This window comes from Squalius cephalus (assembly GCF_949319135.1).
Source record: "Squalius cephalus genome assembly, chromosome: 21".
NCBI classification, from domain to species: domain Eukaryota; kingdom Metazoa; phylum Chordata; class Actinopteri; order Cypriniformes; family Leuciscidae; genus Squalius; species Squalius cephalus.
Window position 1 is genome coordinate 20,702,935 of NC_137142.1, and position 13,508 is coordinate 20,716,442.

At 36.7% G+C, this 13,508-nt stretch overlaps 1 protein-coding gene across 1 annotated transcript in view; it reads right to left on the reverse strand.

Moving 5' to 3' along the window:
• Positions 1–6,022, reverse strand: part of LOC307149809 (uncharacterized protein) — a 46,796-nt gene extending 40,774 nt beyond the window's left edge. The window contains exons 1-5 of the mRNA XM_079856375.1: positions 5,630–6,022; positions 4,528–4,623; positions 3,926–4,111; positions 3,276–3,408; positions 2,261–2,355 (exon numbers count right to left, since the gene is read on the reverse strand). Coding sequence (XP_079712501.1) covers positions 2,261–2,355; positions 3,276–3,408; positions 3,926–4,111; positions 4,528–4,623; positions 5,630–5,814 — 695 coding nt within the window. The 5' untranslated portion in view covers positions 5,815–6,022. The remainder of the gene's footprint in view (positions 1–2,260; positions 2,356–3,275; positions 3,409–3,925; positions 4,112–4,527; positions 4,624–5,629) is intronic.
• Between the last annotated feature and the right edge of the window lie 7,486 nt (positions 6,023–13,508).

Consider the following 13,508-nt stretch of genomic DNA (forward strand, 5'->3'; position numbering starts at 1 on the left):
TGAAACAGAATTTTTTTGTAACATTTTAAATGTCTTTAACGCCATTGTTGATTAAGAGATTATTTTTGTGGAAAAACTGATACATTTAAGGATTCTTTAATGAATAGAAAGTAAAAAAAAAAAGCTTTAGTAACATAACATAGATAAATGTCTTTACCATCACTACTGATCAACAGTAAAAACAGATCTTTTTTATACATAAAAATATATAGCTGTCTATATATTTTAGGAACAGATTCGGTGAAAAGGCATAAAAAAAAGTTTGACGCCTTTATTTCAAGTCCACTTTATTTCATCAACTTTGACTCCCACCGTCAATACATGTAAAGAAGTGTGGTCCATTATCTGGGTCCAGCAGTCTTTTTTGGAGGCCTGCTATTTCAGCCATCAAATTGGAGAATTAATGATGTGTATAATCGTCTCTTATTTTGAAATCTAAATTCTTGGCTGTGGAGACGGGGCAGTGGGGATTAATAACTCGGCTGAGTGACTAAAACTGCGTTGAACCATTGCATCTGCTCAAGTAGCAGTGGCTTTCTTCCGCTACACGCTGGCCTTGTCGTGACAAAAGATGAGAGCGGTCAATGTCCTCTAGTGTCTCCCAGCGCACAGTGTTTCCATTCCTTCAGCAGTGCTGTGAAGGTGCGTTTGACGGATCAGGGGCAGGTGGAGGCTCTGCGCTAGCGTTACAGCTTCATGTGCCTGCGTGTCATTAAGCGTGTGGGAGTATACATGGCCGAGCAATCAAAGGCAGCAGGAGCAAAGGCAACCCCGCTTCGCCATAATATCCTGCACAGTTTTTTTCTCTTTCCCTCTTCGCCTGTCTCACTCCATCCCACACTTGTTTAAACAGCTCATCACATTGGGAAACTTCCCAGATGTATCGGGGGAGAAACGGTTAACCAGTTGTAGACTGAAACAGCTCTCTAAAGTTCAAAAGTCTGTAACGATTTATCAAATGGAAGGTTCAACACATTTCAAGAAACACAAAGAAACATTCAATGATGCATCACCCCTGTCCTAGTGAGAGTTAAGAAGCGGGGAAAATAGCGTAGGTTACATTTGAGCATTTTCAGACCATAAAAAGGGTCTTTTTCCACACTATGAGGGGGCAAAATTCTGCTTTCTAAGGCTTTAGGGGCCGGGATCACATTCTTCTGCATCTGCATTTCAGAGGTGTGAGCTAATTGACTTCAAAGCAATGGCATGGCAATAAATTGAAGAGTATGTATTAAAAAAGGGTCTTGCCACCTGCATTGGGTTGCCCTTTCTATGACCACTTCACCTCACGAGCCGTAACGATGCCACCACCCCCACCCCGCTCTTTTAAACCCACTGATACATTCATTATTTGAAAGATCTCAAATTCTCTTTGATGAAAGCAAAGGTTGATGTTCAGGTCTGTTGGTGATTCATATGGTGAGAAGAACAGAGGAAACCAGTGAGTATAAAGTATGTAGCGGAATCAAACACATAATGTCTAACGAGTGAGACGGTCTGAAACTGGAAGAGCATCGTGGATACAGTAAAGGGAACTAGACTAAAGGCCACTAGACTAAAAGCTTTTATTTTGCATAACACTTTGAGTGACAAGTTCAATTAAAATATTTTTGCATTTAAACATTTTGCATTTTGAGTATCTTGTGCTTCAATTGAAGCAAGAAAATCCTGGCTTTTGTTCAAAGAATTTGGCATGGTCAATGTCACAAATATGCATGTTTGCTTATAGAGTGACTATAGAAATAGTCCAGAAGCATAAATATTTCCCATTTCAATTTTCATCATAACGTTACTTGTTCAAATTGATTACAAATTCTACAAATTTCTGTTTATTTTGAGGTTTAAATTAGCTTTTGAATGCCAGATTTTGAATGCAGTCTCAGGCTTTTGGGTCCTACTGTATATTTGCTGCCATATACTGTATACAGAGTTTTAAAAAATAAACTTTTAAAGGAATAGTTCACCCAAAAATGAAAATTCTGTCATCATTTGTCATCATCTGTCCTCATGACGTTCCAAACATGCATGACTTTCTTCTGTGAAACATTGTGAAACAAAATTCTTCAAAATATCTTCTTTTGTGATGACTTTACCCAATATATTTTATTTAATATTAAAAATCAAGGACTGACAGCATCAAATTCATCAAACACTGGAACAAAAGTCTTTGGAAGAGTATATGTTAGCTTTGTGGTTAGACTATTAACCACAAAGACTAGACAAATCTCATCGCACAAATAAATCATGAGTACAGGCTTACCATACAGATGGACTGATGGCCACCGACCACACTCTGTCATACATGGGGATTGTATGTAAGCACTGTCCAAATCGATCTGGAGTCAGAGCCCAAATCTAAAATCAAATTGCAAGTACAAAAAACACAAGTCATTTGGACAATAACCTACACAACTGTACAAAAGTTTGGGGTTAGTAACTTTTTTTTAAAGAAATTAGCAAGGATGCATTAAATTGATCAAACGTTACAGTAAGGACTTTTATACAGTTACAAAAACATTATATTTCAAATATATTCTGTCCATTTTTTTCTTCATCAAAACATCCTGGGAAAAATGTATCACGGTTTCTGCAGAAATATTAACTGTTTAACACTGAAAAAAATAAAAAGATCTTTGAAAAATCTTTGCCATCACAAGTATAAATTACATTTTATAATATATTACAACAGGGAAAAAAAATATTTTTAATTGTAGTAATATCTCACAATATTACTGTTTTTTTAATCACATAAATCTAGCCTAGGTGAGCATAAGAGACTTAAGAGACATTTATAAACATCATACCGACCCCAAACTTTTGAATGACAATGTACTGTATGTTGTATAGCAATAATAGTAAATGTTTAGTGTCAACCATTCAAAAAATGAATTGCTTTTCCAGAAAGTATGAAGGCATCCCTGATGTCTTTCCAAGGTGTTTCTCAAATATAAGGTGTAGCATAACTAGGATGATGGACTGATACTATGACATCATACCAAATAGACCTGTCAAGGAGTAGCAAAGGGTCACTCTACATAGCAGCTCCAACTATAATTGTAATTTACATAGTTACTGGAATTTATTTAAAGATTTATTTCCAACAATTGCATAACACTCTCCTGTAACTAAATTCTTCTCTATACTGCACATGAAACCTTCAAAATTAAGAGGATATAAGTCTTAGTAAGTGGATATAATACAATGCAAGACACCTAGTCATGGCCATAGCGATATTTACTAAAATGAAAGCAAGAGCAACACACACAGTCACTAACCTTTGCGGTCTTGTCTCTGGAGCCACTGACTATCACACCACCTTTACAGTCAATGCAGTTCACCTCCTGATTGTGACCATAATACCCCACAGAGTATTCACTTCCTTTGTCATGAAGAATTATTTTACCATCTCTGAGAAAAAAAAAAGACAAACAGTAAAGATTGGTAGTAATAATACTACATACAAGAGTGTTATAGCAAATAAACATAAATTAAATACAATAAAAAACATTTCTGTTCAGGATTATGTGTTTTAAAGAGCAAACTATCCCAAACAATCAAAACACAAGTTGTCACTCACTGAATGGCTGAACTATTGCAGTTAATATTTTACTGTGTTTAAATTGAGGACTTTTGGCACAATAATAAAAAAGAGGGAAAACAGCACATTCCTGTTTCACTTTTCAACTGAAGAAAACTGGTGGCTCAAACTAAACCTTCATTGCATGTGTGAAATCACAATGGAAAACACATCAGGTTTTTTTAAATGTATTTGATTGTTTTTATTTTATTTTATTATAATAAGATTAGATGAGGAAGTTATACCTCATCAAATCTGTTTATATAGTTGCTGACTTGATTATTAAAAGAAAAGAAAAGAACTGAACTGAATGACCATAAGATCTGTAAGCAGTGATCATGGATTTACCCTCCTGCACTGATAAGGTGTGTGTCTGTCAGAGTGAATCTGCACACGTCCTCCTGGTGTCCCGTGAACAGGGCCACTTGATTGTTCTGTAACTTTCCCCCCTCAGCTCTCAGATGGTACGCACCGATGTTTGCTGCCTGAGAGAGATACAGCACATCACAGTCCAGCTGTATCCACGGCAACAAGCTGTGGGCGAACAATCAAGGAATGGAAATTACTCCTACACATGTTTTTTCTGTAGTTCAATCTGTATCTTGGGGCTTAAGGTGACGAGGAGGCTAATAAAAAAAACACAATAATGTCTTGTCCATATTGGCAAGGTCAACTACACACCCTAAGTCAGAGGATAAATGTCTGAAAAATATGTATTTTGGGGTTGGACAGTGAAAGTATGACATCTTCCTACTTGCTTTTAAATTCCTTTTTTCCCCTTCTCCCTTTTGAAGTAAGGGGTGGGTCACATTACAACCATTTTATTCCACTAGTTTGAGCGATTGTATTTCTGCATCTGTAATATATGCCTAGTTATTTTATAAATACCATTCATGTTATTTATGCATTCAATTTTGATGCAGTGTAAGTTAAAATATAAAGTAACTCACTTAATTTTCCATTTTAAAAGAACTTCTTTACGACAGACTCCATGGATCCAGTTGTGGGACACCCTCACTCTGTCCTTAAGAGGAATGGAAGGACATCTGAAAATATTGGAGGATGATTAGGGGATTGACATTATTTGATTTTACTTTAGATAATTGGCTAAATAAAGCAATTGCTGTATTCTTGCTCTCCTTTAGAATCAGACTGAGAGGATTCTGATATGACATGCTGCTTCTTTATCATTCCCTTCCAGCAACTACAATACAGTGTGCAAATAGTAGTAAATAACTTTGGCTGGTGTAGGTGAGTTTATAAAGCAAATGTTTATGACTTGGCACTTTCCACAAACAGGATACCGCATAGTACCTGAAACTCGTACATTTTTTAACTGTTTTTGACAATGGCCATAATAATGATGCGCTTAACCATCAGGAAATGTTGACCGACAACCTCAAGGAGTCAAACTAAACAGATTTCCTATGAATTCTCTGTGGGGTTTGAAATCTTTGCAAACCTGCCACCAAAGTTTTGGAGTAAAATCTAAATGCAGTGTAAAATTTCTGATTTCTGTAAAAAATAAGAAAATAGAATCTTTTTTTTTTGTGTCTTTCCTCAATGCTTCCAAATAACATTTTTGTGACACCAATTAAAGGCTTTTATCCCACGCTTTTAAAACACGTGATGAGAAGGTTCTCCTAAAAAAGGGGTTTTGTGGGTCTAATGCTTTGAAAAGTTATGGCACATCAGAGTTCGTATTCGTGGAAAGTGACTGAGGGGCTACTTCAAATTGGTCTAATCTAAACAATTACCCGAACAAAACCTGTTTTTTTTATTCAATATCCTATTCATCTACTTATGCATAGTACTTCCACAGCACAGTTATTTTGTCTTAAGGTCCCTCTCACATTCAGGTTACACATGTAAACAAAACCCACATGACTATCAGCGTAAGAAATGAACTGAATCACAAGATACGCTGTTTGTATTACGTCACGACGGCTACGACTGCGCGTTGCTCTACGCAGTTTACGTAGTTTTGTTATTCTATGCGTAGGCCGAGAACTATTAGCTAGCAACACAGCTAGTGAATCTCAAAATTCTTACGAATCTATTCCTTGTCGTGTCAAGCCAGTATTAATAATGCCTTTAGCTATTTTCCTCCAAACAACGTCTCTGGAGATGAACTGGTAGCTTCTCTTGCACGCTTGAGAGAGGCGGCAGAGCGATCTGGGATCCAGGTAGGACAGGACGAGGAAGAGCACATCCTCGGGTAACTGAAACAGAAGCATCGCTGCTCCTTTTCCAGATCAGCGCCTCTTCTCTTTTCTTTGTCACGTTGTGTCTGCCTCCACTAATATGAAGGGCTTTACTGAGAGGACATTCGTCGGTTTGACGCAGAAATGCGCAGAAGCCCATGTTTTTTTCTCAAAGCGTGTAGACACAGCAAGCGAAGGAAGCCATCACAACCAGAAGAGTCACGTGATCCACGCCGTGCGCAGTGTAGTGACTGACCAGAGCCAGTGACTCAAATTCATTCTGTTTGCTGTGGTAGGACTACTTTTCATTCAGGCTATATGTATGACCAGTTGCTGGAGCTTCTGTTTTTTTAAAAAAAAATTTTATGATAATTTGATGATGTCTTTTTTATTATTATTATGGAATCACTTAAAATTTACATAAGACTGAAAAAGGTGGTTGATAATAACCAAGTAAAGATTACTTCAGAAATACAGTATTAACATACTAAATAGCATTCTGAAAAGAAGGAAGGAAAGAAAAAAAATATTCCTTTTTCCCAGTAAGGCTTTCTCAATAAAATGTAATAGTTTCATTTTTTGTTGTTAATGATAAACATTATGGATTTTTTCAGTGACCCAATTTCTAGTAAAAATATGAAAAATTTCAGTATACCCTTTTGTTTGTGAATATAGTAGGCTATTTGCCATGCAGAATTTAGAAGTTCCACAGCATACGCCATCATCTCACTTCTGTTTAACTTATAATGATTTTTCCATTGATGAGGATGATGCTGAGATATTATATATGAGTTATTATGACACCCAATGTGAGTCTTATAGCTAATAGTTGAGCAATGTGTTTTAAAAAAAACTTCCTGTTTTCCTTAAAATAAAATAAAATAAAAAACATTTTCTTGAATTCTTATCTAGTCCCAAAGTGCATTATGTTGAAAAAAGCCTGGTTCCAGTACGATGTGGTATTTCGAACTCATTGCTGCAATAAAAAAAAAAAAAAAAATGCTTTAAAAAATGAGTAAACATCTCAAAATGACCAAATATAGTCAGATTAGTTATTAAAACTCTTCTTCGGGATAAGCTACATGTACAGAAAAAAACCCTATTAAAAACATGAATTTGTATCATTAAAAAGTGCACTGCCACAAAGTCTGGTCATCAGAAATAGTGAAAATGATATAATATATTTTTTTATATATTATAATATAAATTCTAAATATATATATATATATATAATTCAGTTAGTGGTAAAAGCCATTTTACATTCATTTTGAGCTTACACACAGCAAAAATAACAATGAAAAAAATAAAATGGCTATTTTATGCAGGCTTTAATAAAGGACCGACTAGAATGTGGCCTTTTTTCTCACAGATTTGTGAAACTGTTTATCAGGTCAACTAAAAGACAGGCCATAAAAGAAGCATTTCAGAACCAGACACAGAATTGAGGTTTGTAATTATTCGTCTTCTCCTCTCATCTCTTGTGCCTCTATAGATGTTATTTCTCTGAAGATATGCTCAGTTGCTTGTGGAATGCAATTTTGTTCTTTTCTTCGTCGGCCTGTCCTCCAATCACTCAGCTTGTCCACCCCTCACTCTATGGCACATTCAATTGCCTTGATGTTTTTTCTTCTTTTTCCTCTTCTTTTTGAATGGTGAGTGTCTTGTAATTGACAGAGGACCCCATCTCATGTAAGCATTCACTGCTTGTCATTCTACAACATGTTTTTTATATTAGTGCCACAATGGGGCCATTTGATCCTAGGTTATGGTATGTGATTGTCAGTAATGCGACTACTTGGTGGCTGCCTTTGTTTGAACCAAAGTGGTGGCCTGACCTCAGCCCATTCAGTGCGGTGACCAAGTTACGCAGGCCTCTGTATCCTTTTACTTTTCCCTATCTCCTTTACTGAGCTGAGTTTAGTTCAATACACTGTCACAGATATTACCTCTTTAACAGCCACATCCTCTCTCAGTTGCTATAGAAATCATGGTTTACACACTTCATTCTTAACTTTTAGCCTTCACCAACAGTTCATTTCTTTGGCAACAATAGGTGTTTGTTACAAACAATGTTGGGGAAAGTTACTTTTAAAAGTAATGCAGTACAACAATGCGTTACTCCCTACAAAAGTAACTAATTGCATTACTTAGTTACTTTTTATGGAAAGTATATGTGTTGTGTTACTTTTGCATTTCTTTTCCTCATCTAAGCTGGGCTTGCTTGTTTGTTTTTTAATAACAAAAAAAGTTTTATTTTTGGCAAATGTAAAGGCCCTTTCACACCAAAAGTGAAATGAATAAGCCTCAGGCTGATGGAAATGTAAAAAAATCATGCCTGTTTTTAAAGGGCGCAGCTCAGACAAACCTTTTCAACAAAGAAAGTTCAACACTCTTACTTCAGCAATAAAATAAAAGAAACACAAATGTGATGTTAATCTAAAGTCATTTTTGCTTATTAAAGGGACACTTCACCCATTTGCATTAAGCTTTGCGTTGTTAGAAACCCAGTCATACTATTGAATGGTCATGCAACATTTTTTCATTTTCCCCCGAGACGAGAGAAATCTGTATTTACCTCTTTACACTTCCTCCTACAATGACGCAAAAATCGTCATTTTGCGTCATTGTAGGAGGAAGTGTAAGAGGGGGGGATTTCTGTTAAGACTACAATCACTAGATCCACCCTTTCAAACCCGCCCATAGGGGGTTGGACCTAATGCGCTAACAGACCTATCACAGATCAGTGCGAGTGCGTTTGATTTCAACGGCAGAAACCTGCAGAAAACAGGGACGAAGAAAGCTGAGAAGTAAGGGTTACCATACTCTATTTCCCGGACATGTCCGGCCGTCGAGATCGACAAAAATGTCCGGGATTCAGCTTTTGCTTTCTGCGGTCGCCATCCATTGTTTACATGCTCACCTTTTGTTTCAATCTAACTGAATTCACCCCGATTGGTGAATCTGAATGTAATGTTTACATGAATGCTAAACAAGTGATCGGTTGATTTGCGTTTTAACATTGCTAAGAAAATACCCGCACCTCCGTGAGAGATAGCCCATGAGACCGGTGCATCTCACAGGCGAGCTCATCAGTAATCACAGTAATACAGGGAGCAGGACGAGGCTAGCGCCGCGGGAGAAAGACGCGAGGCCGGTGGCGTGATCGGTTGAAAGACGCGAGGCCGGTGGCGTGATCGGTTGATGTGTGTTTTACCATTGCTAAGAAAATACCTGCTCCTCCGTGCGAGATACGAGAACAGTGCCTCACAGGTGTCGGTCGTCAGTAATCACGCCATCGGCCTCGCGCCGTTCTCCCGCGCCCCTCAGCCTCGTCCTGCTCGCCACAGTAAACATGATGAATGGCGACTGTAGAACGCAAAAGCCGAATCCCGGACATTTTGGGCAAACTCGTCACGGAGACTCACTCGTAGCCTAGCCTTGCCTTGATGTTTTTGTTTTCAACTGCGCTGTCTTACCGGTAGGCGTGGCTTGGGAGTGGCCTTGTAGGGCAGCGAAGCAAGTGCATTCTGGGAGTTGCTGTCTTTCATCCACATAAGCCAAAAATACATTTTCTGGCTTTTCTCAGTCTAGAAAGCTCCAAATTAAAAAATAATTTCACATTTCTTCTACATAAATGACCCACTTTCAATACACATTCATGTCTCCACGGGTGAAATGACCCTTTAATATGGTTGAATTGGATCGAAGGTCAGCATCAAAGACTATTTAAGTTAATAAAGTGAGATTAAATACATAAAGTATATTTGTGTAATTTAAAGGGTTAGTTCACCCAAAAATGAAAGTTCTTTGAACTTGAAAGGTTGAACCACTGTAGTCACATGGACTTGTCTTTACTACCTTTCTGGGCCTTGAAAGTTGCAATTACGTTGCTGTTTATGGCTGGTTCAGAAACCTCTTGGATTTCATCAAAAATATTTTAATTTGTGTTCCGAAGATGAAGGTCTAATGAGTTTGGAACGACATGAGGGTGAGTAATTAATGACAGAATTTACATTTTTGGGTTTGCATAATATTCTTAGTTTGCATTTTACTGTTTTTATTCATTTTAAGAAATACTGAATGTTTCTTGTGCAACAAGTACAATGTTTCAAGTACAACAACAACCATCTACCAACTATCATGTTTTCACAGCGCACACAATGCCTCTGCACTTACTCCCGATTTCTCTCGACATGGGGACAAGAGAGGTGTCAGTTAATACATGGGAAAACAAAGTAATTTGCGTTACTTATTTGAAAAAGTAACTAATTTTGTTGAAAATTTAAAAGCAATGCATTACTTTACTAGTTACTTCAAAAAGTAATTGATTATGTACGTAACTCGCGTTACTTGTAATGTGTTACCCCCAACACTTACAATGTTTCACAAGACACAAATATTGTTTGTGTATTGTTAAGCTGTTTAAAACATAAAGAAGTAAATGGAAATACCATTTTTATTGCTGTTTAGGGAATCCAGTGGACCTGATAGTTTGTCATTGTAAAGTTACTGCTTTAGGTATTGTGGTCTGCACTACCATTCAAAAGTTTGAAGCCTGTACGATTTTCTTATTTTTTTTTTTTTTGGAAAGATGTCTGCTTACCAAGGCTGAATTTATTTCATCAAAAATACAGTAAAAATAAAAATATTGTGAAATATTATTACAATTTAAAATAACTGTTTCTATTTGAATACATTTTAAAATGTAATTTATTCCTGTTATTGCAAAGCTGGATTTTCAGCATCCATTACTCCAGTCTTCAGTGTTGCATGATTCTTCAGAGAACAATCTAATTTGCAGATTTGGTGCTCGAGAAACATTTCTTATTAATATTAACAGTTGTGCTGCCTAATATTATTGTGGAAACTGATCTATTATGAATAAAAAGTTCAAAAGAACAGCATTTATTTGAAATAGAATATTCATTTCAATTTCAATGATATCAACAATAGTTCATATCATGCTGGCTTAAAGGGATTCACTTCACTCATAAATTAAAATTCTTTCCATTCCAACACTCAAGACTCATCTATAAGAAGCTATAGAACAGAACAAGATTTAAGCCATATTCACGTAAAAGCTCTCCTTGGCACATTCATAGATCATGAGAGAGATAGCAATTTGAATCGGTCTTTTGAATCGGACCTTTTCAATGAATCAGCGATCCTGAGTGATTCATTCACAACTTGGACTGATCCGGTTCTTGAGTTCAACTCACTGACTAAATGATTCAGTCACAGCGTTTCTTAAGTTAACAGATGACTGGAGGAGAAGAGTATCAGTTAATAATGACTTACATTTCTGTCTGTTTCTAATTCAAAGCTATCATATGACTTCAAGAGACTTGGAATATGGTGTACTAGTCCAGTTGACTCCTGTAATGTCTCTCTCTCTTTTAGATACTTAAAAAAAAAAAAAAAAAAAAAAAGTGACACATAAAAGTAAAAAATAATGACATCATTTTCATATTTGGGTGAACAGTTCCTGTAGATGAAACATGGCGTTCCTCAATTAATTAACCCCTGAATTGGATAATTGTGTCCCAGATACTGGAAATTCTAATAAAAAAAAAAAAAAATCATTTATGGTTGGCTTTCCAGCTGAATTGTCATGACTGAAAGGAGATGAAGGAGGGGGAATCTTCCCTTTTGATCTTTTAAGAGGGGTGCAGGGTGCTCTGTGTGGCTGGCAAACACATTTAGCCTGTAATTGTTCAGATCATTCAGACAATCAGCCTTAGAAATGCATGGGCAAACAAAAGATTACAGCTCCAATTGGAAAAGTCAACAATTCTTCCATATGTCCCGTATACAAACAGTCAAACTGTCGTGTCCCATCTTCTCTTTGAACAGTGTTTGCATGTCAATTATAACTTTGTGATTGGCTGTTGGCTTGTGCGCTTGAATACTATTGCTATTTTTTATCTCATGCATATTTTCTTCAGGAAACCATACTGATCCAGTACTCTTTCCTGTGGACCAGGTTGTAAATTATTCAGCAGATTTAGACTTTTAATGACTTAGTCATTGTGAGCACTATATTGGTGCTAGAAAGAGCACTTGAGGTGGACTTATCTCCATCATTTCAACCCATGTTTCCTCCATTGAGCTCCAATTTGCAGGAAGGGTTTTATGACCAGGGTTAGGTAGAATGTGAAGTAAAGGCAGCTTAGAGGTCTGGGTCATCCCATTCTCTCACCCCTGCCATTCTGCCAGTTCAGCAGGGGGGCTTGTACAAGTCTAAATTGCTCCCTAAGCAAATTAAGAAGGTAGCCCTGTTTGTTTATCAGGGGTTAAGGATGACGGTTGCAGCTCAATAAAATGGATGAAAGCAGTTTTGCGTCCCCTCTTCTCAGTGGAATTGCTCTTCATTTGCATGGCATCACAAGCTGCACAGAAGGTGCGATTTTTCCCACAACCTGCTGGATCCCCATGGTTTCTTACAACTTTATGGTCATGGAGACAAATTTCAGGGGAAACTGAGGACTGATAATGCAGAATAACCATGGCAAATCTTAAAGGTCTGTTAATCAATTGCAGACGTCATCAATGTGAACACACAGGGAGTCAATTGGTGGTTCCGGTGGTTCTTTTATTTCATCACCAACTCAAACCCTTTTAAGTGCTTTATTAGGAGTATTTTGGGGTACATCAACCATGTGCATTCACTTTTCTTTTCTTTTTTTCATTTAACATAAACATTCGGAAATCTAATGGAAAGAGTGTATCTTTGATCCAGATACTAGTCACCATTTAAAAAAAAAAAATCATCATTTTTAATTACAATTTTCCCCTTACTATTTCACTTAAAATGGTCCTATGGTGTGATAAATGAATTAAAAATATATATAAATATTACACATTTTTTAGATTAATTATAGCATCACACCTCACAACATGTTGAAACTGATTGAAATTTCATGTTAACCACCCTGTAACATTTGCAAATATGTATGTATATATTTAAGATTTGCTTGCTTGTGTGATTTGTTGATGTTTTCCATATCCATTTTCAAAAATCATGAATTAAAATCACACTTGGACCTCAAATATATATAAAAAAGTAACTTTAAATCAGTTTAAATGAAGATTTGCATTATAATCTTCAGCCTGTCCTCTTAGTTTGCCAGTTTTAGATTTAAAAAGTGAATGCTTTGTCTCATAAGTAATTTATTTAGAAATGTCAAGAAGCTTTTTTCCTTAATTGATTACCATTCATTGAATTGGATTACATTGTTGCTGAATGGAACTAAACCAGCATACTAGAAAGTCAAAGAAACATTCTGTGGCTCTGGCCTTTCTAGGAGTTTGACCTCTGCACCCCGGCTGAGCTACTAGCATAACATGAGGCAGAACACATGGCATATTGCACCATAAAAACAATGCCAGCCTTCACTAATGTACCTGCTTTACACATTTTTCAGTGATGCATGAGATGTGTCAAGCCAAAACTAATTAGAGGACCGTTTTTGGCTGAATCGTTTAGAATTTTATGATGCAATTAATTTGATTAAAAAGGGATTGGGAAATGTCTGGTTTTTTTTTCTCTCTGATCATAATTTACATAGCATTATAACTGCAGTAATGCATATCTCAGGCAGAGAGGAGTCATTAATAATCTTCCTCATCACTGACAAGAACGTGATAGTGATCTCACACCACAAATCCCGGTTCTCATTTTCTCACTATATGCTGCCCTCTGATCTTGGCTTTCGGCTCCTTGGAAC